The sequence below is a fragment of the Musa acuminata genome, chromosome BXJ2-7 (genome assembly GCF_036884655.1).
Source record: "Musa acuminata AAA Group cultivar baxijiao chromosome BXJ2-7, Cavendish_Baxijiao_AAA, whole genome shotgun sequence".
NCBI classification, from domain to species: domain Eukaryota; kingdom Viridiplantae; phylum Streptophyta; class Magnoliopsida; order Zingiberales; family Musaceae; genus Musa; species Musa acuminata.
Window position 1 is genome coordinate 7,710,755 of NC_088344.1, and position 19,399 is coordinate 7,730,153.

General features: G+C 42.8%; 3 protein-coding genes across 10 annotated transcripts; 2 read left to right on the forward strand and 1 right to left on the reverse strand.

Annotated features, from left to right (window-relative positions):
- Positions 1–902: 902 nt before the first annotated feature.
- LOC135616963 (phospholipase D alpha 1-like) lies at positions 903–6,927 on the forward strand. 2 transcript variants are annotated; one of them, XM_065116743.1, is made up of 5 exons: positions 903–1,075; positions 1,330–1,394; positions 1,512–1,616; positions 3,382–5,278; positions 6,238–6,927. In XM_065116743.1, exons 3-5 carry the CDS (start codon positions 1,518–1,520, stop codon positions 6,669–6,671), a joined length of 2,430 nt encoding a protein of 809 aa, XP_064972815.1. In that variant the 5' UTR covers positions 903–1,075; positions 1,330–1,394; positions 1,512–1,517; the 3' UTR covers positions 6,672–6,927. The 2 variants fall into 2 exon arrangements, with proteins under 2 accessions (XP_064972815.1, XP_064972816.1); XM_065116744.1 differs by having other exon boundaries at positions 1,337–1,394.
- Positions 6,928–8,724: 1,797 nt separating this feature from the next.
- Positions 8,725–9,346, forward strand: LOC103991306 (uncharacterized). Its single transcript, XM_009410711.3, has 2 exons — positions 8,725–8,899; positions 8,989–9,346. The coding sequence occupies exons 1-2, from the start codon at positions 8,725–8,727 to the stop codon at positions 9,225–9,227; spliced, it is 414 nt and encodes a 137-aa protein (XP_009408986.2). The 3' UTR covers positions 9,228–9,346.
- Positions 9,347–12,009: 2,663 nt separating this feature from the next.
- On the reverse strand, positions 12,010–17,545 carry LOC135616965 (G-type lectin S-receptor-like serine/threonine-protein kinase SD2-5). 7 transcript variants are annotated; one of them, XR_010488556.1, is made up of 4 exons: positions 17,331–17,545; positions 14,622–17,235; positions 13,548–13,636; positions 12,256–12,912 (listed from the first exon to the last, which is right to left on the reverse strand). XR_010488556.1 is itself a non-coding variant. In XM_065116746.1 (3 exons), the coding sequence occupies exons 2-3, from the start codon at positions 17,081–17,083 to the stop codon at positions 13,633–13,635; spliced, it is 2,466 nt and encodes an 821-aa protein (XP_064972818.1). In that variant the 5' UTR covers positions 17,084–17,235; positions 17,331–17,545; the 3' UTR covers positions 12,010–13,632. The 7 variants fall into 7 exon arrangements, 2 of the variants coding, with proteins under 2 accessions (XP_064972818.1, XP_064972819.1); XR_010488553.1 differs by having other exon boundaries at positions 12,256–13,026; XR_010488554.1 differs by having other exon boundaries at positions 12,256–13,034.
- Positions 17,546–19,399: the final 1,854 nt, after the last annotated feature.

Here is a 19,399-nt window from a genome sequence, read left to right on the forward strand (position 1 = left end):
TCGTGCGACATTATCTAATTACTGTGATTCCACTTATAAAGGCAGGCCCAACCCGTCGTCAGTCATCATCTCTCATCTATCGACGCCTGCGATATCGGGACCCAATGAACGAAGGGTCGAGATGTAATCTGATCCAGCAGCGCCGAAGACTAGACCACCAGGAAACGCAACAGGTCACGAGGTAAACGATACTGTGGGTCGTTACTTCTGCCGTCATTCATGCGTTTGCGAATGCCTGTGGCCATGTGAGACCTTTCTTCTCCCCCCGGCAATTTTATATTTTGGGCTGATGCCATGCATCTCCCGCTCACCTCAACGCGTCTCATTCCAACCTTTCTATTTATATATTCGAGAAAGAATCTAACTTACATTCTACCAATGGTAATTTTGATCCCAAATGGCAGGGATCAAAATCTCCAATAATTTTGTTTAATCTAGAAGTTGCGATGGTTGAAAACTTGGGGTCAAATCGGGCAACCTAGGATCCAATTAGCGGCCTGTTCGTGCGGTGGACCTTTTGATCCTAACTTCCTAACCGTCCATCATGTGATCCACACTTTTTTATTTTTATTTTTTTTTGTTTTCCTGTCACATGTTGTGCAAACAGGCTGTTTATGATTTCTTTTGGCGTCTGAATTGCTGGATATCCGATCTTAGTATAATGGTATGGATTCTTGATGGAAATAATTGGACTTAGGAAGATGAATAGGATTTGGAAGATCAAATCGAGTTATTGTTGGATCGTACATTTTTACGTCCCCAGGGTTAACTGGGTGGTCTTTTATGGTTGAGAGGGGTGAACATGATATTTGTGTGTGCGGCAGGGACATATATGTAAAAATGCTCATCGTTTCTCACCATTAAATTTCATAGTTGCCTCTTCCCACGGACTCTTTAGCTCCCTCCTCTCCTCGCGCTTCTTCCGGATCTACTACTCGCTTTCTTTCTATATATTACACCTTGTCCCAGTGCCCAGTCAGCCGGGACTGCGATCCCTCTTTCTCCATTTCTCTCCCCCTCTCCGCCTCCGATCGACCACTCGCTCCGCCGGATCCCAGCGCCGATCCTTCCTCGGGTAAGTGCGGTGGAATCATCATCACGATTGCTTTAACCATCTTTTTCTGGTCTTGATCCTTCCACGTTATCATGAATCTGTGAGGAAGTGCGAATTCGCATGGACTCCGAGGACTCTCGGCCTTTGTCTTTTCTTCGATTCTTTAGTTGGAATCGGATACTGGAGGAAACAAACCCATGATGATTTTGCACTTGATCTCGTACTCGTACGATGACTTCGGATCGGCCACTGATTTGGTTCCCTTTTTTTGTTAGGGAACAGCGCGTCTGGAATAAGGGATTGTCAGCAGATTTGGTCGTAGGTGGTTCCATTCTTGAAGGTGACATCTTTTACTTTCAATTCTGCCATCTCCATCGGCTCGGATTGGAGTTTGGATTTTCTTGCTCTGACATTTTTCCCCTTTTTTTAATATATGGGGGATTTTTTGGATAAGCAGGTAAGGATGGCCCAGATTTTGTTACACGGAACGCTCCATGCTACGATTTTTGATGCGGAATCGCTCACGAATCCGCAGAGAGGTTCAGGCGGTTTCCTCCGAATGGTAAGTCCTCGTGTTGTGATGAGCGCTTATTCTTTTGTGCGTCATCTTGTTCTCATGATGTTTTACTTGCCCTGCCCTGCTAGTAGGTTTCTGCACTCTTATGTGAGATCTCTGTTCAAGATTGTTATTTTGTCTTGCAGATATCGTCTTGCAATTGCTGCTGATTGTAGAGTTTTGCAGCAATTAGATTCCAATGTTACAATTCTTTTTGTTTTTCCTTTTTACTAGTGCCAAGGGAAACGATTGTATGTGTTGTATTACATGTTCACCAAAAAAATAAACTAATTTATGGAAAAACTGGCAAAACCTATTTGAAGACGAGAGAAACAGATATGATTTCTTAGGTTTTGGTGATTATTCGAAGCTTCCTTTGGAAGTGCTATTGATGCTTGTATAATGTGTTCGAGGCTATTTGGGGGAGCTATCTTTTTCCAAGAAACTTGAGTGCAAGAATTTTACATGGCATTTGTAATTTTGGATTTGGCCTCTGTATGTCATGTTTAGCCACTCCTCCGGGTGTTGGACACATTATAAAAGGGCGAACTGGGAGAAAGCAACCAGTGGAACTGACAAATCATAAGTTTCTGCTTGTTTGCTTGCTTGCTTTCTAACTTGCTGCATATTATCTGACATATTTAAGGGTCCATAAACTGTATACAGAATGATGATTTTCTTTGTTATTTAAAGTTATTCAATGTGAGAATTGTCATTTTACATCTTTTATTTTCCTAGTATCTGTTTTTGTCTCCTCAAAAAGGTGGTAGTGATAGTCATACTACTTTCAAAGCATAACAGAGCTCTGCTAGTAAACACATGTTTGGAGGTATGCTGAATGGAAAAATCAAACAATTATACTTGCACCTGGAGTTTACTTGAATTAACAAATAATCATTAAGAGTTGTTCTCAGCATTGATTTCCACTTTAAGTAAATTAGTATCCTCTGCTTAAAGGAAGTCAGAAGCTTATTCTCATCGAAGTAGTTTGTTATCAGTTGTGCTATTTTCTTGTCTCTTTCATCAAATGAGTCAAAAGATCAACAAGGAAAATTTTTCATGCATTGAACACACTCGTGCTTTCAAAATGACAATTCCTGCAATCATTATGGATGCTAGGACAAGTTTTCCTCTTGGGCCTGCAGCTCTGTATGCTTCTATCAAGTAGTTTATTATTTTAAGAAACTTTGACATTCGTTTTCTCTGCAGAGGTTTTAGAGACACATTCTTTGTTCAAGTCTTTGCAGCTTCTATCAAGTAGTTTATTATTTTAAGAAACTTTGACATTCATTTTCTCTGCAGAGGTTTTAGAGACACGTTCTTCATTCAAGTCTTTCAACTTCGAGTGTTTAAATTAATTCATGATACCTAAAACCAAAGGTTTTACATTCCAATATGATATTGGTCTCGTCAATTTAGCAGATCAGGTTGATGCCAAAAATGCTGAGCTGTGTACTGATTTGTACCATTCTGATATGTTGAAAAGAACTATAAAATAAAATGTTATACTAAGAGATACATAGCTGTATGGTCTATTAATAATGCCTTGTCAGACTCGTAAATGCTCATTTTATATAATACCTAAAACTACCTATTTTCTTCCCCTTTAGTTGTGTTTTCTCTTGGTTGCTGAAAATTATTCCATCCACTGCTTATTTTGATTAGCTATTACAAATAATCAATGAGGGATAAATTTGTTGATTTGCCTATTAATCTAAATATTTCTTTTTTTCTTCTAATTCTTGTCTTCGACTTGAAATTCTTCTAACAGGTTGTTGAAGGTATTGAAGATACCATTGGTCTTGGGAAGGGCACCACCAAACATTATGCCACTATTGATTTGGAGAAGGCTCGAGTTGGTCGGACCAGAATGCTTTCGGATGAACCGGTCAATCCACGTTGGTATGAGTCTTTTCACATATACTGTGCCCATATGGCAGCGAATGTCATCTTCACTATTAAATTTGACAATCCTATCGGGGCAACACTGATTGGAAGAGCTTATCTGCCTGTCATGGAGATCCTTGATGGTGATGAAGTGGATAGATGGCTTGAAATATGTGACGAAGACCGGAATCCTGTTGGAGATGCTAAGATCCATGTCAAGCTGCAATACTTTGATGTTTTAAAAGACCGTAACTGGGCGAGGGGTGTACGAAGTACAAAATATCCTGGAGTCCCTTATACATTTTTCTCTCAGAGACAGGGTTGTAAAGTAACACTCTACCAAGATGCGCATGTCCCTGACGACTTCATTCCTCGAATTCCTCTTGCTGATGGGAAATATTACGAGCCCCATAGGTGCTGGGAGGACATTTTTGATGCAATTAGTAATGCACAACATCTGATATACATTACTGGGTGGTCTGTGTACACAGAGATTACATTACTTAGAGACAACAAGAGGCCAAAACCAGGTGGTGATGTCACACTGGGAGAGCTCCTTAAGAGGAAGGCTAGTGAAGGTGTTCGAGTGCTTATGCTTGTTTGGGATGACAGAACCTCGGTAGGTTTGCTGAAGAAAGATGGTCTGATGGCAACCCATGATGAGGAGACTGAAAATTATTTTCATGACACAGATGTGCACTGTGTTTTGTGCCCTCGAAATCCTGATGATGGTGGAAGCTTTGTTCAAGATCTTCAAATTGCCACCATGTTCACTCATCATCAGAAGATTGTTGTTGTCGACCATGAGATGCCTAACAAGGCTTCTCAGCGGCGGAGGATTGTGAGTTTTGTTGGGGGCTTAGACCTTTGCGATGGGAGATATGACACGCAGTTTCATTCTCTGTTCAGGACATTGGACACAGCTCATCATGATGACTTCCATCAGCCAAATTTTGGAGAGGCTTCCATAACAAAGGGTGGACCAAGAGAGCCTTGGCATGATATTCATTCACGGCTTGAAGGGCCTATTGCTTGGGATGTTTTGTTCAATTTTGAGCAGAGATGGAGAAAGCAGGGAGGAAAAGATGTTCTTGTACAGCTCCGTGATCTCTCTGACATCATCATTCCGCCTTCTCCTGTCATGTTCCTAGAGGACAAAGAGACTTGGAATGTTCAGCTTTTCAGATCCATTGATGGAGGTGCTGCTTTTGGCTTTCCTGAGACCCCAGAGGATGCCGCTAGAGCTGGGCTTGTTAGTGGAAAGGATAACATCATTGATAGAAGCATTCAAGATGCGTACATAAATGCCATCCGTAGGGCAAAGAACTTTATCTATATTGAAAATCAGTACTTCCTTGGTAGCTCTTATGCATGGAAAGCTGATGACATCAAGCCTGAGGAAATTGGTGCATTGCATCTGATCCCTAAGGAGCTATCCTTGAAGATTGTTAGTAAGATTGAGGCTGGGGAGCGCTTTACTGTCTATGTCGTCGTGCCAATGTGGCCAGAGGGTGTGCCAGAAAGTGCGTCAGTTCAAGCAATCTTAGATTGGCAGCGGAGGACAATGGAGATGATGTATACTGATGTCATACAAGCTCTCCAGGCAAAAGGAATCGAAGCCAATCCAAAGGACTATCTGACTTTCTTCTGTTTAGGGAATCGAGAGGTAAAGAAGAGTGGAGAATATGAACCTGAGGAGCAGCCAGAACAAGACACCAACTACAGCAAAGCTCAGGAGGCCAGGCGGTTCATGATCTATGTACATACAAAGATGATGATTGGTATTCTTCTCTCAACACTCGTCTATACTTCCTCTTGTGTATTCAAAGGTTTCTCTTGCATAACATACTCTAGGTACTTTTGTCCAGAGTCATCTCTATGCTGCTTTTCGGGTCCTTTTGCCTTCAAGTGTCACAGTCTTAATTTTTTCGGTTAATGGGAAATAGATCAGGACTCTTGCTTAATTATATGTAAGATGATAAAAATATAAGCTAAATGGGCGGGAAAATCTGTGAACTTCAATTTTGAGACTAAGAAAGTGAGGTTTCATGAATTAGCATGTTTTCTGAATTATCTTCATTCATTACTTGCAAACAGAAACAGGTAAAAGAATATCATTTTGTAACAATTGAATTTCTCTACAAGTCCAGTCTGATTTTTGCAAAAGAAATTGAGGTTTCATGAAGTAGCATGTTCTCTGAATTATCATCATTTATTACTTGCAAATGGAAGCTAGGTGTGCCTACCTGCAGATGTTCAATGGAATGTATCTTAGTTCTAATCTTCCTTGAACCCTGCCATCTTTTGCTTTTACCTCACCTAATAAACTGCAAATCACATACAACTTTATCTGTGCCCCACTAATGATAAAGAAGGCTGAAAGATGTACACAATTTTAGCAACTGATTTGAAATTAACAATTTGTTCTCTGTTGCAACTGGGTTGCAGAAGTTCACAGGTTTGTTATTTTCGACTTATTCATCATGCAATGCTGTGTTCACTCTTTGAAATACTTCAACTGATTCTAGATCACTTCATTTCTAAAAAATGATTTTTTTTTTAAATTCAGATAAGTTGTTCATTCTCTTGAACCTATGCCATGTTATATTTCTAGTTAGGCATTTCCGGGTTTCAGAAGCAAGTCTTCCAATGACAATCTGTCTTGGTTCTGGTTTCAAAAGCTGCGACTACTTGGGTTGATGTTGATAAAATCCTAATTACTGCAAGCTTTTGATTTCAGTTGATGACGAGTATATCATAATCGGGTCAGCCAACATCAACCAGAGGTCAATGGATGGAAGCAGGGACTCTGAGATTGCCATGGGAGCATACCAACCGTATCATTTGTCAACTAGGGAGCCGGCACGGGGGCAAATCCACGGTTTTCGATTGGCCCTTTGGTATGAACACCTTGGCATGCTTGATGATGCCTTCCTCCAGCCGGAGAGCTCGGAGTGCGTGCAGAAGGTTAACAGGATCGCCGACAAGTACTGGGATCTATATTCGAGCGACGATTTAGAACATGACCTCCCAGGACATCTACTTAGCTATCCTATCGGAGTCTCCGCTGAAGGAGAAGTCACAGAGTTGCCCGGCACGGAGTTCTTCCCCGACACCAAGGCCCGAGTCCTCGGAGCCAAGTCCGACTACCTTCCACCCATCCTCACAACATAACTGCTCGCCGTTTCTTTAATAATAGCAGTTGCGGCGAGTGAGAGAAATAATGGCATGCACTTTCTTGGAGCTGCTTTAATTTCCAGCTAATCTTGTGTTAGATTTGGGTTTTTGCTAGACACACAATATGCTTATTACTCTACCTGTAATCTAGTGTTGTGATGGACGCATCATGGTCGCTTAAACCTGGCACACCACTTCCTGTACTCCATTTATCTGAGTTTTAATATCACTACGTGTTTGCTGATAGAATAAATGGCATGGTTTCACGGTATAACCGATCATTAGTGTTTCTCTTTGCCTTGTGTATGTTTAGCAACACTTTTCACATGAAGACCAATGTTAAGCCCAAATTATATGTTCTGGTTGAAATTTACAGCGCAATGGTATTAGTGGCAGTTCTCTGTAGGAATGCTATGCCAAGCTACAAACAAACATAAAGCAGTTACCGGCTGCTCATTAGGGTGACTGGATTCACATGGTCACGGGGTATAGCAGTAAGTGATGACTGAAAGCTACGAGTCTTCGAGGATCCATCAGCTTGTGATCCATGACCACCACAATCTTAACGTTCTTTGGTGATTGTTGCAGGTAAACTATAGCTGACACCCGTCTTAAGTCTTTCTTTCTCATGCTCTTCCCTGTTTCATCGGATGCTTCCACTGCTCGCCGTCCTCCAACGGTAACTCCACCCTCTTGTCGTCTCTCTGTCGATGAAAGACTGAGCCATTTGAGACTAAACGCCACTTCATCACGCAAAAGCGACAAGAAATTTGATCTCAAACAGAGCAGCCAAGCAAGAAACACAGTTGGAGTATTATGAGATCACCGAGTTACTAGTCAGATTAACTCTCTCCTTTTTTACTTCTCCACTTTAGGCCTGAATCCTCCAGTTCAGGCCTCCTGCTCTTGTTAGGACTAATTATAGATTATCCTTGACAATTATACCAGCACTAATGCAGATGTGGAGCAACGCCCTTCAGTAACTACGTCGGCATTGACACATATGCATAGCGACGCCATTCTACATTTGTGTCAGCATCGCTCGATATTTACATTGACGATCATTTCGTCGCTCGGTAACTACATTGATGTTGATACAGATACAAAGCGATGCTGCTCGACAACTGTGTCGACGTCGATGTAAATGCAAACGATGTCACTCAGTAACTACATCGGTACCGACGTAATTACCAAGCGACGCCACTCCACATATGCGTCGGCATCGATGTAGTTGCCAAGTGATATCGTTTTGCATCTACATTCACACTGATACAGATGCCGAACAATCCTTTTGTAGCTCGACAATTACATCGACGTCAATGCAAATGCAAAACGATGAAAAACCCGCTCGACAACTGTGTCGATGTCGACGTAATTAGAGTACGATTATCATCTCTCGTCGTCGCTTTCCTCATCCACAACAACCACTCACGACTCCAACAACATCGTCGTCCATCACCATCGACGTCATCCGTCACCATCAACTGAAATATTAAAATTATTTTTTTTATTTTTATATTTTTATTGATAAAACTGATATCAGAGTAAATAAATCTATATATTAATTTTTTAAAATATAAAAAATAAAATATTAAAGATAACTCACTAAAGATGATATATTATTAACCCCATCTTCTTACCCGTTCGTTTCTTGTGCTCTCCATGATTGCTAATTCCTGACGGTTGACAATTCCTCCTCTTCAAAGCATAATGTTCTCCTGGATGTGAAAAATGAAGTTGAATAATGACATCACTGATTGAGGAGGAAGTTGCGGAAGTGTGTCCGACTTGAAGTCCTCAACTACTGGGAAGTTTTTGCCTCTCCTGCAAAATTTGAGTGGATAAGAAGAAGAGTACGAAATGGCAGCGTTGTCGCCATCTTTTCCCGAAGCCGCCAACGCTCTCCCTCTCTCTCTGGTCTTCCCACTTGTGCATCAGACCCTGTCGTTTCTCCGAGTATAAAGCACTCTGTCTTGACACCAGCTTCACATGTCACGGTCTCCAACGCAGCCAAGTCCTTCTCCTCCTTGTGCTTTCTTCGTCTTTTCCCATGACCTCTCACGGGGTGGCCCTGGCCACTGCCGTGGCCGTCTCCGGTACCGTCATCCTCATCGCCCTCTGCCGCCAGAAGCCCTTCTCCGTCTCCGCTGGAGCCGGCGCCGCTGCCGCCGATAGGAACTCGACTCCCCCTTGGCACCACCTGCGGTCCTGCATCTCCTCCTCCGGTACGCCGTCAGCCTTCACGTCTCCTTCTCCGTTTGCTTCTGCCGCTTTGGTTTCTCTAAGCCAGTTGACACTGTGCCGATATACGCAGGGAAGACGGGAAACAGAAAGAAGAAGCAGCAGCATCGGAAGAAGAGAGTCCAGTTCGCAGCGGAAGTGGCGGAGTTCAGCTGCAGTGAGCCCCCGGCGGCGGAAGAAGAAAACCAGGAGCAAGAGGCGGCGGAGGAGGAGCGGCCGCGGGCGCCGCCAGGGATGCCGGCGAACAGGGTGGCCCTGTACAACGGCATCCTCCAAGATCGGCTCATGCAGCGGATGGCCTGCTGTTACTGATCCCTCGATCGCGTCTGTAACCCCTTCCGCGGTCAAACTCTCTCTCTCTCTCACACACACACCTTGTAATTAGCCATCAAGCTTCTCGTGAGGAAGAAGAAATTGAACTGGATTGCTCATGCTGTCTGTGGTTGGCGTGCTGCGGATAATTTATACTGTTCATCGTTGCCATCAAAAACTCCCCCATGCATGAGTTGATCCTATTCCCGACGTCAGAAGCTATCATTTCCCATTTCTTTCTTGGTCCTCTGAGCACTGCCCTTCATGCTTTTGCACAACTCCAATTTGCTCTTCCCTGGCACCTCTTGAAGATTCGTGCAATGCAACCCATACTTGGATCACAATCCCCGAGGAGACGGGGTTAAAAGAGGAGGTCGACCGAGCTCTTACTGCCCGACACTGACGACCACCATCTCATAACCTGGCATCATCATCATGATCATCTTCTAACATGGGTTCTACTTCACTCGGTCACCGGTCTCCATCTTCTAAATTGAACGAGTGGCTTCACCTGCATCGAATCGGCAGGAATCAGCAGCCCATCTGCTCCTGCGGGCGGTTGGCACGTCCGGACAAAACAACGGAGGCCAAGCGGATCCATCAGCCCCACCGCCCGCAAGTGAGCTCTACCTGTGTGCCTCTGTCAGCCACAAGATGAAGCAACCCAATCACAGCACGACATACCATGTTTCCGATGAATTAAAACGACATAGTATGTCACCGATCCAAATCCAACTCTGTGGTCCATCAATATCTCATGCGTAGCAATACGAGATAGGGCTCACAGAAGAAACAAGAATGCATGTACCAACATACCAAAATGGTTGCAGATCCAGTGGAGTCGAAGATCCCAGTTAAGTTGGAGACGAGATGATCGATGCATTCTGCCATCACTGTGGCGTCTCCAAGCTGCAGAAGAGAGATCGGATTAGGCTACAGAGAGGGGACTAATTAAATCAAATCAGACAAAGAAGGCAGGCCCCACCTTGGACTGCATTGTTACCGATTGCAGTCGGCACAAACGACAGATGAGCAGAGGTCTCTTGTGTACGCAGTTAGTTCCTGGCGAGGCCAATGCCAAAATAAATCTTATCAACATGAATCACTGTTCCATGCACGGACACATCAAGTACACACTAGTTAGATGCAGAAATAGCAAGTGTGGAGTTTTGTTTGCATACCTGGTGTGGTGAGTGACTGCTACATTGACTTTACCAAGGAAAGATATTTGGAACAAAGCTTCATCATTTCTTCCCCAGGATTAAAGTACATTAGAGCTACATCTTGAAGGTCATAGCTTTGACTACTGGAGGATAAGAATAATCCCTGAGCGACGGATCATTGAGAACCTTGATGGATAATGACAACAAGTTCTTTTCTTCCTTTCTCACCACCTAAATGAGCAAGCCCCAAGGTGAAGAAATCGATGAGGACAAGGACAGCATGCGTTCTTTGTGACAAAACAGATGAAATTTATGATGAATCATCCCATTGCATCAACACATCTGTCTAGATAACCAGAAGAACTCTCTGGAACTAGAGAATTCGTGGTTGTGGAGATGCTGAAACATCTGTTGTACAAATGTCCAAAGGCTATGCATTCCAATCTGCAAATTGGCGCATCAACATCATAGAAAGTTCCAGGAAGATCCTGACACGCTGAGTTGTATCAGTTCCAGTCAATGGCAGCCAGGTCTTCAAGCAATTGTAGTTTTCGTCTTCCGGGAATCAGAAACAAGTGGAAATGTTCCACTTGTGCATCATAGACAACCTAAGTCAATGGTAAATGTGATCAGAAACAAGTGAAGAAAGATGCCAAAGCAATGTCCACCAGTGATGCCAACATATAACATAAGGATTCCAAGACCACCTTCAAAACACCTCTCTACATGTAATGAACTGAATGAATACAAAAATAGCTACAAATAATTTACAGTTCTAGTTTTGAGCTAAAATCCTACCGAGAGGAATGAGATCTTAATGGTGATCCTTGTTTCTAATATAGATAGAGCAAGCAAAGTGTATGGATCAAGGGTGGCAGGTGGATCAAGAACCAATTTGACCAGCTAGTTGATTGAACCAGACAACAAAAATGTCGATATCTTTCAAAGGATGATGATCATATGGATTAAACAAAACCAGACATGCACCAGTTGTGAAGCAATAGCATTAGTGATAGGGAAATCTACACAACTAACATCACAGTGTAGAAAAGCTGATGGCATGAAACCCCTTCCATGCCAAAAATATGGAAAAAAAAATGCAATTAGTGCTGGCCGACATGCATCAATGCTGAGTTTCTCACTTCTATCTTCCTTTATGGATTGCCCCTTAATCATTATGAACATGTAAATTGATTCTATGGAACCTAGGTTTAGAATCAAATGCCAAGTAGGGAGAAATTCTTAACTAATTACAGCTCAGATGTGTCCTCCCAACTATCGGAAATGGATCTCAATCCTATGCAATCACTTCTTAATTGGATATCTTCAGGTCAATGTGCCTGATTCCTTTCCAATCCGGAGCACAAGAAAAGGATTCCATTGTCTTTATCAGCTAATCAAGGTAGGGTATTAGTGTTCACCTACGATTCCTCATAACCGGGGCCTCCCATTGCATACAGATAGATGTGCATCTCATAGCTATATATATCTACAACATACAAACACAAGGGATCAAGTCTTTAGGTTATGCATTCATGCATGGTGTCAAATTTCCAAGTACTCCCCAATATTTGTGTGTAACGAACAATAGCCAAGATATATAAAATGTACATCTCACAGGCAAAACAACAAACATATTTAGCGCATGCTAGTCATGGAAGCAGTTGAAATGCATACATCGTAGCACCAAAAATAGCGGATATCACGGATTACCAATACTAATTAGTAATGAAGAAGACAAAAGGCAACAGAGAAATCCCTTGCGAGAGTCTCAAATTGCGTTCCAAAAGCCTTACCCACCACAGAATCCATCCCCGCTTCCGAGTAAATTCTTCAAACAGGTTCCCTTAAAGCCAACAGGATGCTAGCGACAATCAAGAAAGTTTCTTCTTCACATGTATCTTGGTGTCTACAGATATCAGGAGAATAACAAGCAACTGCATATACGACCGAGCAACAGCCAGATGATAGATACGAATCATGGAATATAATGCCAAGCCTGGAATGCAGAGGAGAGAGAGAGTCTGCTTCCTCCCCCCGTCACGCCGTGATCTGAAAGCCCAAACCATCATATCTATTTCCGGCCCGGTTAAGTTGGGCCCAAGTGACTCTGAGTTTAATATACTCGTCTCCAAATTGGGATCGACACGTGTTGCAACTCCGCCTGCATCTCCAAACGCTGGCTTGTTCTTCAGAGAAGCATCCGCTCTGCCGAGCTCGCTGCTCGGGAGAAGCCCGGTGGTGAATGCATGAAGAAACCCTAGCCAGACCTGAACAAGGATGTGACTACCGACGAGCAGGAAAAGTGAGGACAACGGGCACCTTACCGGGCGCTTGACGCTGAGGAAGCTACGGACGTTAGGGTTGCTCCCATTGCCCTCGGAACCTGCAGCCGCGGCGACCGATGTCGGGCTCTCTGCAGTCTCTCGCGCTTCCATAGAAACAGATATCCCCAGCAATTTAATGGCTCAAATCTAAATCGCCAAGAAATCCCTGTTCCGTTGCATGTCTTTTTCTCTCCACTACGACATACAACAGAGGACTCACCATCAAAAGCTATCTCATCTTCAAAATAAATATCAACTCTCGGCTTGAGCAAAATATCTGCTATATAGTACTCGTAAAGGATCCCAGTCCTGCAATACTACAGAAAATAAACTTCCCAGTTTCAAATGAATCAGTGTTCCTGTTTGCGAGAAGCTATCAACAAATCTTAGATACCTTCCCATGACACCACTGAAGTAAGTGCAGTTGAAGCATTCCAGAGACTGGTATTGTGTTGCAGATAACTAACCAATGATGTATTATGATCTGTTTCTAAATATTTTTAGTGAATTTTCTGTAAGAATGAATGTTTTGATGATATGAAAGATGATTTCTGGTTCTAAATATTTAAGAAGTAAAAGAGATCCTATTTCAATAATCCCCACAACTTTTGAAGCATACATCTACTCTGGAAACAAAGAACATAAACACCAGTGGCAAACTGGTTCTGTAGGTTTTTCAGCTCACACTTAAAAGAGATGAAAAGAAAATGGAGAATACAAACAATGCAAGGTTCCACCTTAGCTTCTTCACATATAAGAATATTGTTTGAACAGATGAATCATAATTAATTTTGTACAGCAGCAATTTATATATTAGAGGCAGTACCTACCTAGGCACAATGGAGCAGGTTCACGGACCAGAAACAGCTGCTTTGTGAGTGGAAGGCAGGCTGCACTCAAAGTGGACTACCCTTGCTATCTGCAATTTTATGAATATCTTGGAGATATTGATGATGAAGCATTTCATGGAAGAAAATTGAGCATTTGAATTAAAGAAGAAAACAGTGACAATGTTTAAACTAAGCCTCCAGCATTTTAATCATGATTTATTATTTTGGATGAGACATCTTGCAACAGTGTTTTTTCCCAGAAAATTGCCAAAGATTAGTCACTGAATGAAGACAGTTTCAGAAACTCTCAGAGAATAATTCAGAGCACTTTTCTTGTTATTAGTTCTTTAAATAACATCTACATGTATTAATAACCTCATAAACATTATCCTAAACTAAAATGAACACAGGGAAATATCTATAGCTAAATTGTCAGAATGGTTCCAGTTCAAAGGATGATTTAATTGCTGACTCAGATAAAACACATCACATAGGAATCTCCTCATGTTACTTCTAGCAGACGAGCAGGTTATGTGTTGTAATATATGTCCTTAAGAAGCCCAACTTTGTCTTTTGACAATTTTGTGACTCTACGAGCACAAATTGAATGTAATGTGGGACAAATATATCATGCTTTCCTACAATGAAAAAAAAATATTCAACCATGTAAAACAACCACATCTTGTTATCAATAATACGATTTCCTGTCTATCTACTTAAACAAGAAGCCCTGGCAAACTGTGTTAGTTTTCCTTTATAAATACTTGCAGAAAAGGAAGAGGTAGAGGCAACAGATAAACACAAAACAAAATGAACGCGATGAAAAGTGAGAGGAGGCTGAAATGCAGTCCATTCAAAACAAGTCGTTGTAGCTGATGCATATATTATAAAAACCCTATTCTTTAAACAGAATTATACTACCACTCAGACCTGAAAAGAACTCTATCTCCAACTATTGCTTGCAGGTGTATACAAGGTAGGAAGTTAATAATGAAAACGGCAAGCACAACCATAGAATGAGAAGAAGAAGTTCTCTGATTATAAAAATCTCGAAGAAATGGCACCCTCATTTACCTAGGCCCAGATAGGCGAACAGCAGATAGAAATGCATCGCTGTTGCAGTCTGATGGCCCTGAACCTGAACATGTTCCCTCTTCACTAATAGCCTTGAACGCATTAGCATAAAGCCGGAAGCCCAGCTGCGATGATGTCGGAGGTTGAGGGACATCTTGTAGTCCTTCTAGCATTTGGACTACTTTAGTCATTGATGGTCTTAAATACAAGTCCTCCTGAATGCACCACAAGGCAACTTTAATTGCAGTCTCCATTCTCCCATCCATGTCATTATATATCAAGTCGGCATCAAAAATTTCCTTTAACTTGCCTTCCTCCATCTTTTTGAAAGCATATGAAGGAAAGTGGGATTTCTCAGAAGTCTCTGCAGGATCAAAGTTCTTCCTGCCACCAATTATCTCAAGCAAGACCATACCATAACTGTACACATCACTTTTCTCCGATATGGCATAGTTTGTAATCCATTCTGGTGCAAGGTATCCCCTCGTGCCTCTCAATGTTGTGAATACATGGCTTTGTTCCCTTGTCATAAGCTTTGCTAGTCCAAAATCTGATACCTTTGCGTGGTAATTGTCATCTAGAAGCACATTTTCAGGCTTAATATCACAATGAACTATCTTTGATTCACAGTCTTCATGGAGATAAGCTAACCCCTTTGCCGTGCCCAAAGCTATATTATACCTCTTATCCCAATCCAGTGAAAAATCTCTTTGATTCTTTTTAAATATCCATCTATCTAAAGATCCTTTTGCCATATATTCATATGCCAGAAGCCTGTGTGCGCCTTCTGCACAGAAACCCCGAAGTTTGACCAAATGAATGTGGTGGATGCTGCCTATTATGCTCACCTCGGAGCGGAACTCTTTCTTCCCCTGGCCAATGCTTTCCAATTTCTTCACTGCGATTCTTGTGCCATCGGGAAGCTTTCCTAGATAGACGGAGCCAAACCCTCCTTCGCCGAGCTTGACAGAGAAGTCATCTGTAGCCATTTGAAGCTCTCTGTAGCTGAACCTGACCGGCATCCCAGATAGTCCCTCCAAGAAATTATCTTCTTCTGAGGACCCCTGTGATGGTTCTGGTATTTTCTTCCTCCGATGAATCCTGCAAGCAAGATAGACGAGAGTTGCTATCACTGCAACAGTCATGAACGAGATGATTAGGACAATCATCAAGGTCTTGCTGCCACTGCTTCCTTGTCCATTTGATCCTTTGCCACCATCTGCATTGCTGGTCACTTTGATATAAGTGTAACTGGCTGTGTTGCTCTGTATCTGCTTGAAGCTCCCAATCTGATCAAAAAGAAAACAACTGCCGGATTTCTCATCATAGAATAAGGCAGCACACGAGCAGTTATCCAGGCATGCATCTTTGCACCCTGTCACGTTTGACTTTGCACTGGGTGAGACAAAACTAGTGGCGAAATACCCAACTCCATCATCAACTTTGGCAAGCTTGAATGAAGTGCTCAGGTCACAAGAAGAAACATTACCGGGATTACAGTTCGAGTCCAAGCTGAGAACGCTTGGGCACTGACAGCGGATGCCCGGGTAACATATGAAGTATGGATGGCAGGCCTCAGGTGTATCACACGAGTCTTCCGGGATCTTGATCGACGAAGGGTTTCTTTGGCCGCTGCTGGGGAGGATCGAGAATGTGATGGAGCCAGAGGTGTCTAAAACAGCCATTCGCGTGACATTCTCACTGGTGTCAGCTGAATCCACGATGAATTGCCAAATTCTAGATTGATTCTGATCATAGAAGTTCCATGAATTGGATTCGAGCACCGCGGAGCGTATGTCGCCGCCGACCTGGTTATCGATCTTCCTAGCGTCACGCTGCATGGACCAGTAGAGCTGGGGTGACGCGAATTCCGCGAAGAGCTTCGCATCCTCCGAGTCGATTCGGAGATGATACCTCAAGCCACTGTCACTGGGGTCGCTCACCAGCAACATTCCCTTGGTGAAGCTCTGGCCAGAAAGGAGGGTGTCCGTCGGATGATCGAAGCTCTGCCAAAGGGGCGACGCGCTGCTGCTACCGTCGCCGCCGCCGAGGAGTACCAAGTTGCCCGAGTCCAGCAGCTCCATCCGCGTCGCTCCCTGGCCAGAGGTGTTCGTTGACCATATCACATCCCCACCGGACTTGAGGTACGCGCTGCCGTCCTTGTCGAACACGAACTCGTCAGAGTGGGACACCGGCGCGTCCCGGTTGGCGGTCCAGACGATGGTGCCGCTCCCCTGGTGGATCACCGAGACCAGGAAGGACGTGGTGTCGCTACTGTTGTAGGTGGTGAAGCCGAAAGCGAAACCGGAGCTGTTGGACAAGAGGAAGAGCCCATTGTTGTCGATCCACTCCATTTCGGAGCCCCGGAATCCGGGGCTGAGTTGGGTCGTCTGGATGCTGCCGACGCACGGACTCAGGAAAAAGAAGAAGGGCGCGATCAGGGGAAGTACAAGCGCCTTCATCCTCGCTATCCAGAGTCGAAAGGGAATCGAGGTCAGCGGCAAAACCCAATGAAACACCTAAAAGGCGAAACCTCTACACCTTGTCAGGACCAAGATGGAGAGACTAAGCTAACAAAGGGGAATTCTTCTTTAAGCAGATCGAAACGCCAGGCCTGCATAATTCTCGAAGACAAAGACACTTAGAAACAGATCAGTCATAGCAAGGCAAGAGAAGGACCATAAGAAAGCCGAAATCCATCCATTTTACCTCAGAATTCTCAGGGGAGTTCTCTTGTAAGTACAAGAGAGGCAGAAACTGAGAGAGAAGAAGACGAGGAGGACGGTGTAGATCTTGGCGATGGTTTGGGGGATTCAAGAAGGTGATGGGGATGGGGGAAGAAGATGTGATTGCAGTTTTTGGAGGGGGACGGGGGAAGAAGATGAATCCCGACGACGTTAGCAAAGCGCAGCACCCTGCTGCTACGCATTTATTGCGGACACAGACGGACGTGAGGAAGAGTCCAAGCTCGGGCTCTTCTCCCTCACCAACCTGCAGTCCGGTCTTCCTCGCCCGGCTTCCCTTCACACACCGCACACGGTTACTCACAACCCCCACCCACCCACGTACGCATCGTCGTCGCCGCCACGTGGATCCTCCTCGGCACCAGCACCACCACAACTTGCATTAAATTGGACAACTATATGGGTCCACGTGAACGCTCCCCTCCGGTGCCTCGTAAAAAAACGACTGACGCTTATTCGAGAGCAGGCTACCAACTAGCTCTCTTGGGGCCCACCCGGATCAAACAGATTGACGAAGTAGCGACAGCATGACGGGTGGGTTCTTATGTTACCTCACGCTGACGAACCCGCGAGTGTGAGGTGGAGAGAACAATGGGACCCACCGATGTGTCAAAATGGGTAATCACATGGGCGCACGTGCGCGCCTTCCCCGAAAGCCTACCCCACATCCTTCGTCCTCCTAACGAAACCGAGTGTACTAGCTCCTCCGGGGCCCACTCACGTCAACAGTTTCGTGGGACCCACGGGAATGGAGGGGGTTTTATTACCCATCTTTAAATCCACGAGAGTCTTTCAAAATTAAAATCAGTAGTGCTTTTCGTGAAACTTCAAATTTCAAAACAATTGAATTAAAATCAAAATCAACTAATTTGATCAGTGGTGTCAAAATTGTATATTATTAATTAATTATCTTTTCCATAGGTCTTAATAGTCTTTCATATATATATATATATATATATATATATATATATATATATATATATATATATATGAAGATTTCATGTAATATTTTTTTCTCCTTCTAAAATTTTATTTCATAAATTTTTTTTAACTCCTTCTATTTAGATATTTATAAAAATTTTATATTTAAAAATTTTATAAAAATATAATATTTCAAAAATGCTTAGTTTGTTAGTTGTTAAAAAAAGTAAAAACATGGATGATTGATTCCAATTAAAATCAATTTCTTCTCACTATCATTACGTGTGAATGGATATTTTCTTACGAAACAGAAAGAGATTAGTGCTATATTGTTTACTATTTACTTACTTTTCGATCAATAGTAGTATATGCTCACCCAACAGGTAATTGGCTCGACCAAATCAAAGCAATCAATGTGGATACATCTCTCCATACCATTTTATATCTTGTCTATGTCCTTTTTTTCCTACTCACTTCAACTTGCTCCCAATACTTTGCTTTTGTTTACTTCACTCGATTAAATGTTCAACACATCCTCACCTAAGCCAATCATTTTATCTCTGGACATGGCTATTTTCATTCACATGAGGAAGTAAAATCGACCAAAATGAAAATTAAGTCTATTATACTTCGATTGTTATGTCTCTACTAAATCAAAATATAAAAAAATTGTACCAAAACATAGAAAATCTTCCTTATATGGTGGCATGTTAGGAAAATTTGGTTAAAGAACATATGCTCGACACTTTGTTGAACAATAAATACAGGTTTCTGAAGATATAGAATACATTATTATACTCATCATTTATCACAGAATTCAACACAACGTAGCTACCGATGCAGCTGCCACCATTACATTTAATAAAGCATGCATGGCTTCGCCGGTAGGTCGTAAAAACACATTAGCGGTCACTCTTCTCGCCGTATCATAATAATATTAAAAATAAACATCGATTACTTATCGTGAGATATTTGAATCGATTATTATACTATTACAAAAGGGATAGGTTCGTAAAAATTATATACAACGGTTTAAGTCATTGTCTATCCATCTATCCGTATGGGTAAAAGTCCAAGATAAACTATTCAAAACTATCTCTCCCCATTGCCCAT